Genomic DNA, 18,102 nt, shown 5'->3' on the forward strand with positions numbered 1-18,102 from the left:
GTTGTCTGAGCATTGTGAAACTAAAGAAATTTTGGTCTTTAATAGGAGACAGAATCGTTCTTTTCTATCTAATTTTCTAGTAAAAATATTCAACGTGTAATGAGTGAAAGATAGTAAAGTTTTGCTCCAATATAATAAATACAATATTAGGCCGCCTCTAACATCTGTGTAGACTTCTTTTTTACTGAAGAAACTGGACGAGATGGTGTATGTTAGCAGGGCCACGAGCGTGAAGAATTTGAATCATAATTTATGCCATGAAAACCAGGTAACTGAAATTTCCAACAATGTTATCCGTATGATCCATTTTTGGTTCAATTCATGTACACCAAGACACTGGTGATGAGGAATTTCCAATACAGATTATTGGGATATCAGGGGGAGATAAGATGTGGACGGGAGGAGTATACAAGGAAGATAAGCAGGGGCGGTGCGGGGTGATTGGGGCCCTCGGCTGGGGCTCAAGTGGGGCCTATCTTCTCGGGGGGGCCCTCCATTTGAATATTTAAGGAATCCCATGCTCAGAAATGTTTTTTGACACCATTCTGCTTCTTAAAACTAGATAAAATTTCATGAAAAATAGCAATTTCGTATGAAAAAGTACTGCGAAAAGTGGGAATTACACAGATTATGAAATTTATTGATGTACGAGGATTGTTTTTCTTCAACCTCTGATGGGTCATGAAGAGAAGGGAAGTGATTGATTAATAATTATTCCATTCTAAACGTTGAGCACACTTGTGGTGTCCTTTCGACGTAATCGCCTCGGCAATTGAGGAATTGGTCGTGCCTCTAGACAGGATTTACTATACCTTCTTTTTAGGATGTTGCCACCAATTACTTACATTAATTTTGGCTTTTTCCTAAAGCTCATCACCCGTTAGAAAATGCTTCCATCCTAGCCACGTTTTCACTTTAGCGTAAAAATGGAATGATGGATAGATTGAAATAAGAGAATCACCAATTGTGCATGTCAGATGGCATCTTTTAAAAGGAGCTATTGTCCATTTTCAACATATTTCAAGGTTACGCAGTTGATTCGGTAGTCCCATGGTTAAGTAAAGTAACATAATATAAGTGACGGTGTGTATGGGGAAGACAATTGAGAGCAAAGACTTGCATTTCTTAAAGGAGATAAGGAAGTGAAGAGGAAAACCTGGCATAAGCATGCTTTCAATGAATGGCACCAAGGGGAATAAGACTGCGTTTCATTTAATGGACAAAATACTACACTTGAATTGCCCTCCAGAAAGTAACGTAGCAAATAATGATAATTTTATGATGCATTTCCACCCATGCCGCCATCCGCTGTTTAGTCATTACTCAGCAATATTTATTCTATATGAATACAAGTGGGTAGCACTTTTCCACAACATTTCAATGCATATGAGGCGTTTCGCCTCACAGAGTCATCATCTGGTACAAGAATTGTACATGAAATATTGTGGAAAAGTGTTACCATCTTCAATTAAAATATTTCAAACTTCCACCATGTAGCACCTGCATCTGTTTAATTTCTTCTATTATTCCAATTTCTTTTTTTTCTGTTTTCCTCTTTTTCAGCAGCCTATTTTTCAATCTTATCATGTCACACCGTAGATTTTCGAGCATATAATCTCTATTTTCATTCTAACCTCACTTCCCTCATTATTATTGGTTCCGTAGTAAACGATGGGTACTCCTGCTTGGTAGAAAACTGTCCCAACATTTTTAGCATTGTTACATCTGTATTGGTCTCCAGCGGAATTATTTACTCATAAAAACGACGGTTGTGAGTGATTGAATTTCAAAAATGGCATTCCTGAGCAGTTTCCTTTTTATTCTGGGTTGCATAGTAAGCGATATATTTTTTTCTTGAGTCCAGCTTATGCTAGTTGTCATGTCCTCACACTGCTGTTGACAAATTATAGGATAGTAATTTGATGTTTCTTCTTTCTCATTGCAGGCATTATTTCTTCTTTTCGAACCTATGCTGAGATTGTGAGTTACTCCTTGCTGACCATTGTCACCACGCCTGCTTCATACAGCCAACTTCTGCTGAATCCAACACCCGCTCAAATAAGTTATTCCTTTTTTTCTCAATAATGGCAAGAAACATTTCTGCTAGCGGTGCAGAGCAATTTGTTGAGGAGAGGCTCATTTCTGGATTGCTGACTGGCTCATTGCTCCAGCATAAAGAGCTGCTGGACATGTTGGAAGATGTGGATAGCAGACTGATAAAGGGGAAAACACTCTTGCATGTTGGTGTGGGACTTGGAAAGGCTGATTGGGTGGAGGAGTTATTGGCGAGAGGGGCCGACACAGACATTACAGATGACAGTGAACAGAATGCATTGTCTTTGGCTGAGGAGATGGTGCAGCAGTTCCCTGATGATGTGGAATGCTCAAAAGTTTGGAATTTGGTGAAGTTGGTTCATCGGAGAGACCAAGTTATTTTGCATCGTCTGGAAGCATCTTCAAGTAGGAGCACTGATCATGTGACATCCGTGGCTAGCCCAGAATGTGACATTGCATCTCTCAAGTCCTCTGTGGACTCATTGAGGCGAGAGATGAAATCTCTTATGCGACAGCTGAGCTCATCCTTGGAGGAACTCAAGGAGCAAGTGTGTGGACGCGATGCACTGTTGCGTTGTCTGGAAGAATCCGTGACGTCAACAGCGGAGAATGTGACGTGTATCAAGTGTGGTCTTATTGGGGAGGCATCTTTAATTCAACCTATATTCGATCCGGCCAGAGCAAGGCAGGAGTGCGTGGACGCCATAGTGCGAAAGACTAGGATAGTATATGGAAGTGGAGTTGATGAAATGCGTAGATTGTATGAGAGACTGTATGATGGAGATGAAATCACTGCGTGTATTATTAAGTTTTTAAGTGGGAATCATCGGGTGAAGGTGATGGTGGACTTAGATTGTCATAACATTGGAAGGATGGAGGAGAAGGTTGTGCCATTGGATGGGACTCAGTGGAATGGGAATGAATGGAGATCATTTTGTGATTTTGAGAGTGAGACTGTATATTTGGCTACAAAGGTTACTTCTGATGATAGTGAGAAATTCGAATGTCATAGGTTAGCTTGGGCCCTCTCACAATTATCCCTGAAGTTAGTTTTTGATAATGAGGGGAGGCCCTATAGCAAGGGAGATGTCGAACGAGAGTGTGAGTGGGTGAGGGCTCTAGAGGAGTTTGAGGAGAGGAGAAAGAGGGGAGAGGGATTAGATTCTTGTATCAATTATGCATTGAATGGGAAGACACTGAAGGCAAAGGTATGTTGGCTGGCCGCAGCTGTACCTTGGATTATCGCTTCTGATGGATCCACAAATGGAAGAGCTAGACTGCTGCAAGATTACTCCCTCCTCTTCTCTCTGTATTCTAACAATGTGAATGGAACTCTGCTATCCAAGGCAAAGGTGGGTCTTATATCTATTTCTCACGCTTTTTTCTTTTACTTCATGGTCTTCATTAAAACATTGAAATCATTATTTGAAGCTGTATTAGCAAATAAATCTGTAAATAATAAATTTAAATATCAACGCAGTGATGAGTAATTGAAAGTTGTTCGTGATTTAATATTCCAAGTTTTCGCAAAAGTGGGCCACTCATTGGAGATAAGTTTGGTATGAAGAGGTGGAATGAAACTTCTGGTGCATTTCCTTTGTCCCTCCCAAGTGTTCTTGATGAGTATTTTGGTTTAATGGTAGAGAGGTTGTCAATTTAACATGTATAATTAATAGCAATTACTTTTACTGGAAAATTCTACCTATCCATATTCGGAATTGCAATTTCTTTTGAAAAGATAATGTATTTTTAAGCTGTAATATGCTCAAAGATTTCATAAGTTTAAGATGGTGACTATTCAAAACCATCAAAATCTAATCTAATCTATTGAAGTTCAAGGCAAAAAATAATGCAAGGAAGTTGAAGATGTCAATATTCAAATCCATGATATATCAATCTAGTGATGCACAAGTAAACTCCAAACAGTAGTGAAAGTCTTCCAATATTTTTCACTCATAAAATAAAATATGGTTATAATTATTTCCATTGTATTTTGTTAAATTGTGGTAATATTTTATCTCACTATGAATATTGACCTAATATTGACATTGCATTTTGTTTGTGATTGCACTACTTTTAATTCCATTAATTTATATTTTTTGTTTCAGAGATGAAAATGGCCTGACATACGTCGGAGATTGTGATGGAGCTGGTCGTAGAGTGGAATATTCTGTTTAAATTCATTTATTTTCATAGAGCCTCATATGTTGTTGTTGGGTTAACTTAAACACTATTGTTTCGTGCAATCATTACAGTGTTTACACGCAGTCATTTTCGTTGATTTCATGTTAGGTATATGGCATTTTTTAAAATTAGGTTGGCAATCAAATTTTGAGGTGCATGTTGTTATAATTTTGTGGACACATAATTTAATCAGTCTTGTCTTAGTTAATCAGTAGGGATATTTGTATTTTTGATAATATTGCACTTAAGATCTCATTTACACTTGAAATCTTTGGAAGCAACGTACCATTTTGGCTTATCAATGTAATCCTAAACTTTATTTTGCTGAAAGCCATTGTGCTCATATATCTATTTGCAATATTTGCTGCTCTCTTCTTATTGTTAGAATTATATTTTTCCGGATGCTCTCATGTTTGTGTTGCCCTTAAGTGAACATTGGTTTGTTTTGGTTCATTGCTCTGGCCTTGTTTGACCCGCGCACTTGAAAGACTTTTCCCTGTAGTTTGCAACTATAATGATGTGGTCATTATATTTTATTGTGCAGTATATTCGTCAAAGATTGCTTATTTCAAGGATATGGTGTATTATTCAAATGTGATGTAGAATTTAATTTTACAATCTTCATTCATACCTAAAGTGTAGATGCGATTTTTGTTTCAATTTTTTATACGTTGGAAGACAATTAAGAAATGTCGTAATTAAGTAATTTAAATAGTTATTAAATTCAAATTCCTATGTGTTTGTGGCCTTAGTACATTTTTATTCTATTTGGTCGTTCTCAAATTTTCAATGGTGAAAGAGGAGATCATTGCCTTCATTGATGCACATATATATTTGAACATTCACTTATCCTTTGAATAGTATTCAGTTGACTGGAAATAGGCATTTGCTTATTTATTAGCAACAGTAAATATCTCCTAATCCGCCCAATTGCTGACTTGGTTTGCAAGGAGTAAAGCGAGTATAATGTTTAAATATTTTACCTGTTCACTTAATATGAAATGTAGCTATTATTGTTTCATGCCTTTGTGATGCCATCATTCTTTGGGATTCCTTGTAATTGTAGGGCCTATTGTTTATGATGGCCGTTTATTCATAAATTCTTTCATTGGAATGAGCCCTAATCCAAGGAGGATTTGGGTTTTTTTAAATTATTTATTGTTTCTCAGTTTTACAGCATTTTTTATTTTTGGCATTATTTATTGATACTTATTCATTTCTGTAATTATATTTTTTGATAAACAATATCTTTTGTCTCTCTGCTACCTGGGGGTAACAAAAATTTGGTTCTAATGATGTATAGTTTTTTTCCAAAGGAATATATATTAATGTTGCTAATATCATACTAAGGAATATTTACTTGGTGTTCTTAGTACTTTATTTTAAAGCGTATTTCCTGAGGGATAATAATTATGCCTTTGCTACACCATGCCAGTTGGTACAGCCAGATTAGCCATCCAGATTAACTACCCAGATTTTGTAACTTTGTTCCATTATATATGAATAGAATATAATTATTTCATTATCTCATCTGAAATTGTCTTATTATATCTGGATTAAAAAAAAAATATTTCATAATAATGTCTGGAGGTACAAATATAACATGTTAATTACTTACTGATGTAAATAATAATATAGTATAATGAAAGCGCATTTATGAGAAAAAATATTCACCTCTAAATTATTTTCATTCATATCTGTTGGTTTATCTCTGTATTTGAATGGCAATATACCCTCACTTGAGGTATTTCTTGATTTCATTTCTTTTTGTTTAATTTTCTTCGCAATTATGTATTTGTATTTTTTAAATATTCCCGTACATGATACAATAAATACCCAATATATTTATTTTTTTCAATGATCATGTAGTTGTAACTGAATACCTATTTTTTGTATTATTCAATAGTTTTATTGAGTGGTACATGTACTCATTCTGAGTGGTTCATTATATTCTGTTGCAAAGCAATATGGTGGTTTCCTATTGTTTTTTCGTTGCCTAAATTGAAAGATCATCACTCCTGGAGTGAGTATTTCACGCTCTTAGATTTTTGAATGATGATATCTATTTTTTGCGATTTAATTAAAAGTGGAAATTTTCAAGCGCGCGAAAACGCGAGGGCTAAGTTGGAATGATGGGGAAAGTCCACGTGACATATTTCTGGTACTAGCTGTCGGCATGTGAGGTGACCTTGGGGCGAGGCTCGAGTGCTGATACGATGCAGGCTGCTAGCAGGTAGTGAGTACCCTCTAACTCTAATCTACTAACGAGCATAACACATGATTATTGTAATTAAAAGAGTATTTGTAATTCTTCATGTTCTCCCTTTATGCTTTTCATACAGCTGATTATAGGTCTTCATATATTGCTAAGGTGAAAGCCGGTGTCCCGATTGAAATTTCTGGGATTGAGGCGGATCTCTATTGCTTCCTTAATTGTGCGGTCCCAGTGACGTTGTGCGTGGCAAAGGAACTTTGTGTCTTCCCATTTAATACCATACGGTCTTCATTAATTCTGTGTTCCGCCACGGCCGACTTTTATGGTTGCGCTAATCTGAAAAATCTTCGGTGTTCTTTTAGCCTCGTCTCAATCGTTGGGCTTGTCTCCCCTTCACACATTTTACCACATTCGAGAGGAATTCCATAAATACCCTGTGTCTTCAGGCCGATCGGATCTTTCGCCCTCACCAAGCAGTGCCTGAACACAGAATTCAATGTGACCCAAAAGATAATATTAATGTTGATTATTTTGGAAGGAAGAAAAATTTTAGACTCATATTTCATGGCTTTTAATTATTCAGTTGGGTTTACCACTGCAAAAGTTAGGCCTGATATTATTGTTTTTTCTCATCACTTATACCTGCCATGTCTGGATGGCTCATTTTGACCCAGACTATGAAAAATCCATTTAATGCCTTTCTAATTTTCATTTTGTAAAAATCTTTGTATTCAATGTAATGTTTTATGCCGATTTTTTGTCAAAATGTTACTGTATTTTTTTTACCTAATACCATTGAAATTCTTTGTACCTACCAAACCCATCAGAGGAAAAGTAATAGGTTTTCGCAAATTTGTGGGAGCTAGTTTCCATAAAGCCATAGAGATTGTTGAGCAACTAAAATTTAAATATTTTTCATCTAATTAAATTTTCTACTACCCTCCCAAATGCTTTATAAACAATATTAATAAATAAACTGGGAAAGAATTAAATATTTTGAGTGAAATAGTCAAACCTGATCATATTGGATCAAATTGATCCACTCGGGCGTAATAGGGTGTAAGGATTGGTCGGACATGCTAGTGTTGATGTAGTTGGTGGCAGATGGATGGTTTTTATGTCGTTACATATTTCAGTTAAGTTCTCCTCCATTGGATTGTATGTTTGTACCCCTGAGTCGGCTTATACGAAGGAATTGACCTGACTGAGAACCTGAGAAATATTCATCAACCCTATGCAATGTTCGGCTACGCGGGTGGACCTGCAAGAAGGGGAGGAGGAGCCTGCGACGTGAGGAAAGTGACCGCTGATCTCGGATGCAATGAGGACCATCGTGAGACCCAGATTAGCGAGTCCTCACCACCGCTCCTCGGTAATTTCGCCCCTCTCTATCTCACTCATTTACGATCATCGACTCACCGCAGGTATCAGTTGCGAAGAGATTATATTATTAATGTTTTTTTGCGATGATATATTTTGTTGCATGTTACAATTTTTCGTCTTGTCCTGTCACAAACCACTTTTCAAACGAAATTTTATTGTTAAGGCTAACGAAATTCTGGACTTACAGCCTTATCAGGGGCACAGATAAGAAATGAGACTTTGGGTGTGGATTTAGGCGCAACTAATACTTAGTGTTGTGAGTATTGTATATTCTTCAGGGTAAGCGGGAGGGGGGCCGCCCTCCAGAAATTTTTTATGATAAATGGTTCAAAATGGTGAGTTTTACGGCTTTCCGAGGGAAATTTCATTAATCCTAACACTATTCTATAAGTAATACAGATCCAATTAAGTAAAATGGATTGAGCTTAAAAATCTCTCTGAGCTCAGAATTATATCCATACACATTTCATTAATGCTCTCTTTCTTCACTGGCTCTTTCTGGCACTGTTTGTTACTCAGAACTTCTCATGATCCTCTCATCTCTTGTGGGCCCTCTCTTTCCTGGCATATTTGCATTTTGTCCGTGTCCATTTTCTACTTTTGCACAGCGACCATATCAAACTGTTAAATGACACGTGTCCTTGTATTTTTACTATTCATTGTTTATTATTATACTTAGTGTAATGTTAGGGTAATTCGTGTGATCATTGTTCAGCTGTGTTTTTGTAGTCTATGATAGTGCTCACTATCAACCATTATGGGTCATTCCATTTCAAATCAAAACAATCTTGCTTGTACCATTTTTCATTGTCAGCATCCACAGGGAAAAGCCATGTGTATACAGACTCATGGTTCACTTCAGAGTAATCATGAATGTATGAGAAAAGATCCTGTTAAAAAAATTGCGAATCCGACGTTCCTTTAAGTAAAAAAAATATTAATTGTCACGGGAAAGAAATGGCTCTTTTTCAAGGCACATGGAAACTACACAATTTAGAGGAGATATAAGCTTATATTCATGATTAAACAATATTGGCGCATGCATTATCTCACTATAGCGTATGCAGCTGGCTCTTTAATTAAAAAAATATAGTTAAAACTCCCTCTGCTGGAATCGTTCAAACAGTACGAAATTAGCAGTACGTGGGGGAGTACATTCACATGATTGCTTATGTGTCTCGTACTCTATGAGCTAGTGGCATACGCTATAGAGGGATAATGCACACTCCAATATTTTTTAATTGACTATTGGAGGCTAAAATTGTACAAAATTCCTAATCATACCAGAATGTATAGCCATTGCAAGTTTCATGAAAATCTGAGTCGGCGGGTGTCATGACCTGGTTGATTTGAAATGGAATGACCCTTATCTGGTGCATACATTAGACTTGAGATCCTTTTTGCATGGTTTTCGTGGCTTAGTGGCTAAAATATTAGTATTTTTGATAACAGTTTCCATCTTTACATCAGTTTTTTTGATGCATGAAGTTAAATCTACTGGAAACATTGTGCATATTTAGTCTCTGCAATTTATTTTAACTCACCAAATCACAATATGGCATTTTATTTTTAAATCCATTTTTAACATTCTCTATTGTTGACTCATGCTGGGTTTTGATGGTTTGCGTAATGTTTATGTTGGTTATTATCCCCTCAGCAAGCCTTCCGCAGAAAAGAAAATTTGTGTTCCTAAGTTAATTTTTGTGGTGTTAACACAAAGTTTTTCTGTTAAATAAATTTGTGAAAAGTATTATTATCCGAAGTACTCATCTATTTTATAATTTGTTGACTTAATGTTTAATTTTACATTTTTTCATTCATTTGTTAAGAAGAATCTGTTCAGTCATTTAAGGCAATTCCCATCTTTGTATTTACTATTATATGCATGTGATAATGATTCGTTTTCGACCATAATGCTGTCTGTTTTTTTCTGAAGGGTTCCTTTTTTAATTTTGGTAGTGTTTGAGCGGCGCATTGCGTTCATTCAGAAGTGCACAGTTTCAATATTGTTATTTTTCTCTTTGGTCAGTGGAGTAGAAATACTTCAAGTGCGCTTGTATTTATAATCAACAATAAATGTCAATGAACGTACTTCTCTTGCACCAACGCTGTTCTCCCGAAGTTTTATGAATCTTTTCATTTTGTATTTTATTGCTACGCATTAAATTATTTGAAGCTATTTCTATTTTTGGTTTTCATTTAATTGTCCTCCTCTTGGAATTACTGCATGCCTATAGTTCCAGAGAATAATAAATCAATTTGGGTTTTTGAGTTGTTTCGTATTTTGCGTAATATGTACCTCAGATTCTTAACCATGCCCATTCTGCAAGATGCTAGTTTAGTTCAGTTTATAATGCAATTATTTAATAAGTAATGCATTTTTTCTGCATCTGTTATGGCCATTAAAAATATATGTGATTGTTATAATATTTATTTTGCAGTTCAAGTACATAACTTGTTTTATGGTCCTATTTAATGGTGTTTATATAAAAGCCATCAGTATTGTCAAAACCTCTCCTCTGGTGCTTTTATCTTAATGATTTACTCTTAATTGCAGCAGTCAGCTGTCGACCATGATCTTATCCAGCTTCTCCAAGTAATGTAAATGGTTTTCCTGTATGGACTTGTTTATTGTTTTGGACATTAGGCTTACGGATTTTATTTTTGCTGATTCCATCAGACCCTGTTATAGTCCTTAGCATAATAATTCCATCGATTCGTCTTTTTGATTGCGCAAGTTCTTCTAATAGTTTCAGTCATTAAAAATCTTATGAATGTGCTCCATAGGTAAATAACGCCTGATATACTGATGTAACCAGTAGTTAAACGCCCACGATAGGACTTTTAGTTCTGCTAGCATGGCATGCTTCTCTTTTTTATTCCCAACTACTTTTTGTGATCTTTTCACTTTATATATGACTGTATTTTGCTGTTTTTTTATTTGTCATTATATTCCATTGTATCACATTTGAAAGGTTAATCTTACTTTCCATTCCTTCTGCATTTTGTAACTAGTTTTTTAAGAAGCTATGTGCGTGTTTCTCTGTGTAATTGTTTTGTAAGCTACTCAATTCCCCTAGTTATTGTTCTTTGCATTATCCTGTAAGCAGAAACTAGGTGCATATATTTACGAATGCAAAATTTACAGTTCATCGATTTTCCTATCTCTGGTTTATTAATGATGCCTAGAGATGAGGTGGTCTATTAATTCCCCTGCCTTTTCCATTCTAAACTTGCCTTATATCTAACGCATGTGATTCGCTCGGACGTTGGTTGATGTTGGCACCAAATGTAGCTACTGATCAATATAGTGGGACTGTTTGAAAAAATATCTCCATTTTTTTAATAAATAAAATTCTAAGGCAGATTCACAAAATTTACGAGGGAGATTATTTTTTCAACCCCCAAAAGCTCAACAAAAGCACCATACAAGCAACAGGCGGGTACTGCGTGGTTAGGGCAATTGCGTGTCCTCTGCACCTCACGTTCACGTCATTTATGACCGTAAATTGGTAGTTCAAGGTTAGTTGCAATCTCATGAACCACACTGCCTCAATCGATATTCCCACCAAGTGAGCGCTGCGGAGCGACAGCCAGAAAACTCGACAAATAGCTACAAAATTTAAATGTCTTGACCTTTATGCCGATAAACAGAGAATTTTTCTTTAATGCATTGTGGCCAGAGTGTAAATCAGTGTGATCAATTATTTCCATTCCTATACCAAACAAAAGAGGAGGCATGCTGACTTCTGGAAGTTTTCTGATCCGTGACAACACCAGTAATCTCAGAGCTGATGCAGCCCAACTGCTCCTTAAGCAGTTTCAATGGGACATTTTTGATCACCCGCCGTGAAATGCAGAACTAGTGCTATTAACCCATTTAGTGCGGTTGGCCGATATATCGGCTTTTGAGTAATACGTTATTTAATTTGCTATAACTTATTACATTGATATATTTTGTTTCATTGAACGTAAAAATATTATGTCAATATAAACCAGTTTAACCTAAATAATAAAAAATGCTTATGTATATGTTATAAAATAGCTTTTTAATGTTTTTTCCTAGTTGCTACATTTTATGAAAATACCCTCTGCATTTCTCGCCGATACCCCAGGAAGAAGGATACCTCTAAGAGGGTTAACTTCCACATTTACGCTGAAATGAAGGTGTGGCTAGGAGGGAATCGTTCTCAAACAGGCGATGTGCTTTGGGATATTTAGGATAAAGGCAAAATTCCATGGAACTCATAGGTGACAACATCCTATGAAGTAGGTGAAGTAAAGCTTGTACACAGGCATGACCAATTCCTCAATCGCCATGGCGATTATGTCCAAAGTAAATTACAAGTTTGCCCAACAATGAAATAATATTTAATCAATAATTTCCTCTTCTGATCATGACCTTTCGGTGGTTGAAAAAAATGGCCCTCTTATTTCATGTGAAAATTTTAATACTACGAATTTCCTTTACTTTTCAACATAATTTCCTCGAGCATTTAAGCACTTATTATACCTATGAAATAAATTTGAAATTCAATTTGCAAATATATCCCCTGCCTGCGCCTTGGGCCATCCAGTGACCTCATCTTTGATCTTTTCGTCTTCCTCAAAGTGCTGGCAGCCAAACCATTTCTTCATATGCATGAACCCATTCCAAAACAACTCCATCACCATAATCTTTGGGCCATACGCAGCGCAAAGTTCCGTATGAATTACTGCTGCAGATTATTGCTTTGCTGTGAACAATCGAGAATAGCACGTCACACTTGACAGGCCATTCTAATGCAGTGCACACTTTGACAAGCTTCCTACCAAAACCAACAAGCAATCAGACGACCTTCACTCTGACACGACAATCAGAAGACTGACCTGCCGTGCGTGCCAAGGCAACGGACAGATTATTCACATGTTCTTTGCTTGAATATTTTACATATTATTTGCTGTTGATTGGCATTTCATGCCATAACCTGTCTCATCCTTCAACTTGATAGTATTTATTTTGCACAGAATAGTTTCCAGAGGCACATTCAAAATTTCAAACTGTTGACCGATTGGATGTAACAGAATTATAGACTGGTTTAACGTCTTGTTTTTTAGCCTGGAAAGTCAATTGCTATTGTACATAATGAAAGGCTTCCCATCATTTTCACATTTTTGTATGTGGTTCCTTAATTATGTGGTTAATTTTGTCTTGTGCATGGATGATTGAGAAGTATGGTGCATTATAAATGTAGGCCTCATCTGACAGAGACAGGTTTCAAACAGAACGATTGTGTTTCAATGTATAATCAGCATGATTACGGCATTACCATGGGACGTAAGCATTGTCAAGTAAAGAGCTGTTCTGTAACATCTGATTAAACTAGATATTTATAAAGTATAGCGTTGGTTAAGTCCCAAAATTGGAATCTGGCTGTTATTGTGGCTATCAAGTAAAACCAAGGCTTTCCATGGGTGAAAAGGTGCGTGTGGGGATTAAATTATTGAAAATAGCAAATGTTTGGGTTAATGTTGAATTAGCCAACAATGTCGGAGAAAAAATAATCGACCAAAAATGACGACCCAAATATTTTTCCATTTTTACAATATCAGCAATCAATTTTCATTCTCATCAGACAGATATTTCTATTACCACTTGCATTGGTGGATTTAGGAGAGCCCCCCTCCCAGATGCTTAAGAAATTGAAAAGTTTTTTAATACAGTTATTAGGTTTATTTTCTTTTGTGTATTACGGAGCCTCAATCATTTTAATTTAATATTAATAAATTTCTAATCAAAAAAGGAAATATTTTCTACAGTAATTGTTGTATTTCGTTTATAATGTCATAGATGAGAAGATCCGTCAGACCCCTGTGACCCCCAGAAAAAATCCTGGATCTGCCCCTGACAACTAGTGATATCACTGAAGTGGACCGAGTCCTCAAGTTTGATAAAACTCAACCTCATTGAGAATAAAGCGTGTAATTGGTGTACTAAAAATTGGAGATTTCGTGGTCAACCCATGGAATTTGCATAGGTTGGTAATATTAGTAGTTGCAAACATCAGAAAATGTTCCAAGAATATTTTCGAATGTGCGTTTTACTCACTTCCCCGTTTGTCTACTCTATTTGTGTACCTGCAAGGGAATTCATCTCTTTGCGACTTAATGTAGCTAATGTAGGATTGAGTTTGAGGTCTTAAGTAGAAGTGGAATATGAGGAAGTCAGTGATGGGTCGAAAGTGGTGAGCTGCATTAAGAGATTAATTATTAGTTGATAACGTAATTCATTGAATCGCATGTATTGTTAAAGAAAGGTCTTTTTCAGAAGTTCCGCATGTGCTCCATTAATACTGCACCTTTAATGAAAAACGAGGTATCATTTTAAACTTTGTCTCACCAGTTTCGGACGTAAAATACAACCTCAACCCCGAATTTCACTATTCACTTATTAATTTGGCTTAAAAGTTTCGATAAGAAATGCATTGACATGTGTATTATTAATACCTGTAGACCTTTCTTTCTTTTGCATATTTATATTAATTGTAATGGTAACATATAGTTGAAACATATACCATTGGAAAGATAAATAAATTCACGTTCTCACTCTTGCATTCGAGGTTTGTTTCCCAAGTGATTAATTGTGAATTTTGAAAAATGAACATATAAATGGGTGATTTTAGCGTTTCTTGCTTACTGTCCCCTGTCTATGTCCTATGTCCCCTGTACTGTCCTGTCTTTTTCTAAGTTAAGTAAAAAAACAAATCCCTTATTCTTTGTATTATTATAGAAAGGTCTTTTCTGTCACTCTGCATGTGTTCCGTTAATACTGCACATACAGTGATGTGTGATGTATCATTTTAAACGTTGAATCACCGGGGTCAGACGAAAAACACAATCTTAATCTTAACACCTTGAGTGCCGACAGCCAAATTTAAAGCCCTACTGAAAAATGCAGCCATTTTTACTATAATGGTTAATTTTTTTAAAACATTAGAATCAAAAATATATTTATATCAAAGTGCATTTCTATAAAAATGGACTTCGCTCTTCTTTATGAAAGAGTTGAATAACATTTATTGCTAATTTTAAAATACATAATTAACAATGAAAACCCACTGTTTTTGAAAAAAAAGTTGCAACCGCCATATCATGCATAATAATTTTTAAATACGCTCAATTTGAACTATTTAAAACATGGAAATCTTAAAAAAGCAAAGCTTTATAAATCCTGGATGACAAAAATAGTCAATGCACCCTCAACGAACGGTCCATTGGCCCACAGAATTTTCACACTAAGTGGCCAAAGATGAGGATGCCGGTAGCTACAGAGGGCTTTTCGTCCCCAAGACATAAAGTGAACTCTTTTTCTATCGAGCAGTTGATTTTTGAAAAAAAAACAGAACCACTAAGCAGTAAACTGGGAAAGTACCACGGGCGAAATATAACGGCTTCACCCATAAAAAGCCAATTAAATGGAAAGACGTAATATTACGTCCATGGCAATCCACAGAAGGATTAGCAGGACGTAATATTACGTCCATGGCACGCAAAGTGTTAAGTTGCACAATTTAACTTTTAATTTCACTTGAAATATTCGTTTTTTTTCATATGGAAATATATTGAATCCACACATTTTTCTATTCTAAACTTCAATATAAAGTTTAAAAACCCATGAAGCCCATAACTAAAGCAAAGAAAAGAAACATAACATAAGCACGCAAAAATATTAAAAATAAAACCTAAGAAGTATGAAAAATGTTAAACAACAATGTTACTTCTAGTATTATCTTTAAAAAAGTTTTGTGAATTGCGTGCCATTACCCATTAACAGATGCCATTAACCATTCTAGTGGTAAAAAACTCTCATGTCTGTAATGTATTCATATATTTTGTGTATTTTTGCAAGAGAGGAAAAGTACAGGGAAAGTACTTTATGTTACGATTTCTTCTCTCTTTGAAACCCAACTATACTGTTTCCTTAAATTACTGATTCCGTGATACATACCGGAATTTTCGCTCGTATTATCGAGTATTATTTATTTTCCCTCAATGCAATTTGGCCGGTTTGCACCAAACAAAAGGGGTCGCTGCTTTGACTTTTCATTTTCCTGTGCGCCAGACTGCGCGGCGATACAATAGTGAATTAGTGTGTAGCATATACGGCAGGATGCAAATACATACTATTAACACTCGAGCTATGTAGCTTTTTGGCGAATAAAGTTCACCAGTCTTCAAAAACCAAGGATTTCATCATTGTACTTACATTCTGGTCTAAATTGGCCTCGTGTATTCCTATATTTTACTTTAACTGTCTACAGTGTGATTTTTCAAAGCTCGAAGTATTGTAGCAGATTTTTTTACGATCGACAATAGGAACTCAACACCTATGGCCTATAAAGTATGCCGCACAACCGGCTGTGTATCAAATCTGTACCGACATATCAGTCTCAACTACCAGCTTGAAGTAATTTCTACAAAGAAAGATAAATTTTAACAAAAATCGAGCGTTATCATATAAAATCGTGGTTAAAGTACGCCAAGTGCCCAGCCATGTAAAAATATCATGCTTGCCTGCATGAGGTTTAACGTACAGTACAGTCTCAGGACCATGACACTTGGACAATATCTGGATGGATTGTACATTACACCCAGGTACTATGTTTTTCACTAAAAATATACCAATACTCTGAATATTCTCAGGAATTTCTCCATACACAGTCTCAAAAAGATAAATCCAAGTTTTCAATGGAGTCACTATCAAAATCAGGCAGGGATGGGCAAAGCAACAGACTTATTTTCAACTTTGATTAGAGGAGTTGCAATCGCTCGAGAACAGACATTTTTTGCTCATGTTTGCTCTTGCACTTCATTCAAATTTTCCGTCTTTTATGTAGAAGTGGGAGTCTCATTTGTGTTGGAAAGAATGCGGTCCTCTTGCATCAATCCATTCGAATTATGCATCTTCATCAGCCTCCTCGTAACCGTTTCCGGGGATCTCATGCTCCATTTGCACGTCCTCAGGCTACATCATTCATTCTCCTTCAGGAGCTCCAGAATTTTCCTCTTCCTAATCACGGGGCGATCTGGAGATAATGTAATGTCCTGATCCGTGTATTCTATTACCATTATTCTCAAAGGGTCCTACATCATTTTCCAGCTCATGTACTGTCTGTAAAAAAGCAAGATACCCGAGTTTGAGGAGCTCTAGCGTCTAAACGAAGCAAACAACTTCAATGCAACAAAAAGCATGCGAAAGAGAATTCATTTCTGTGTCGGCGTGTCACAAAAAATCTTCGGCGTCATAGTATTTCCAGTTCTTAATATTTTTTTCCCGAAAAGTACCCGTTTTATGCGCGTAAAATCAAGTTTCCATAATTTGAGCGCTTGACATTACCGTAGTTTTCGTTCCTATGACTATAATCTTGATATGAACAAGCCACATCTATCGCTAGTTGTTAGCCGAAATCAAGCTGTTTATGCCACTAAAATTAACGGAGTTGTTGTATACCTACAACGCAAACACCTGCTAACTTCCAAACCAGGGGGTCAATTGAAAATTGATATGTACTGTTGTCTTCCGTAGAATGTTAGTAATACATAAACGTATATCATACACGTTAAACGTCAGCGGTAATACAAAAGTAATAAACAGGCAGCGAACCGACAGCGCAGTCCCCCACCTGTCTACTGGCTGTGGTCCAACAAGTAAGGAGTAGAAAAAGCCGCTTCCGTAACAGGGAGAGAACAGTCCAAGTAATATTAGCCTCTTGGTGCAGCTTGGCTTCCTAGTTACCCTCAGCGCCGATTCCCCGTTCAACGATAGTTTCGCCAGCGTTGCTGCAGGCGTCTTTAGGTTTGAAATGTCGGATTCAGATGTTTTGCAGTCTTATATAAGGCTTAATTATGGTAAGGTGCGGCAAGGTATGGCAATTCGCTGGTTTGGGAAAGAGTTTCTTCGAGGCGTTGGAGAGCGAGTGGCTGTCCTCCCTGTTGAAGCTTGGTGTTTTGGCTATTTCGATAGCCTCTTTAATCAGCCGGGTAAATTATTGCTTCTGTATGGTGATGAGTTTCCGAAGTACACGTTGTGCATTGGACTTCCTCATACATGCTCGGCGATGGCGGATAAAGAAAATTATCTATTCTTGGTAGCTCTTTGGGGTTCTTTCATTCTACATTTCAAGGCTCGTGATGTTTGGCACATGCACGAGTCTCCGCAAGAGCACTCCACTCGGTATATTCGTCTTTATATCTGAATGGAACTTGACCTTTCATATGGGGTCGTC

General features: G+C 36.5%; 2 protein-coding genes across 2 annotated transcripts in view; both read left to right on the plus strand.

Moving 5' to 3' along the window:
* Positions 1-18,102, plus strand: part of LOC124170380 — a 263,025-nt gene that overhangs the window by 210,161 nt on the left and 34,762 nt on the right. The gene's annotated exons all lie outside the window — the stretch shown is intronic.
* On the plus strand, positions 1,526-6,196 carry LOC124170238. The gene is made up of 2 exons (XM_046548956.1): positions 1,526-3,407; positions 4,164-6,196. Exons 1-2 carry the CDS (start codon positions 2,085-2,087, stop codon positions 4,167-4,169), a joined length of 1,329 nt encoding a protein of 442 aa, XP_046404912.1. The 5' UTR covers positions 1,526-2,084; the 3' UTR covers positions 4,170-6,196.

This window comes from Ischnura elegans, chromosome 13 (genome assembly GCF_921293095.1).
Source record: "Ischnura elegans chromosome 13, ioIscEleg1.1, whole genome shotgun sequence".
In the NCBI taxonomy this organism is placed as follows: Eukaryota; Metazoa; Arthropoda; class Insecta; order Odonata; family Coenagrionidae; genus Ischnura; species Ischnura elegans.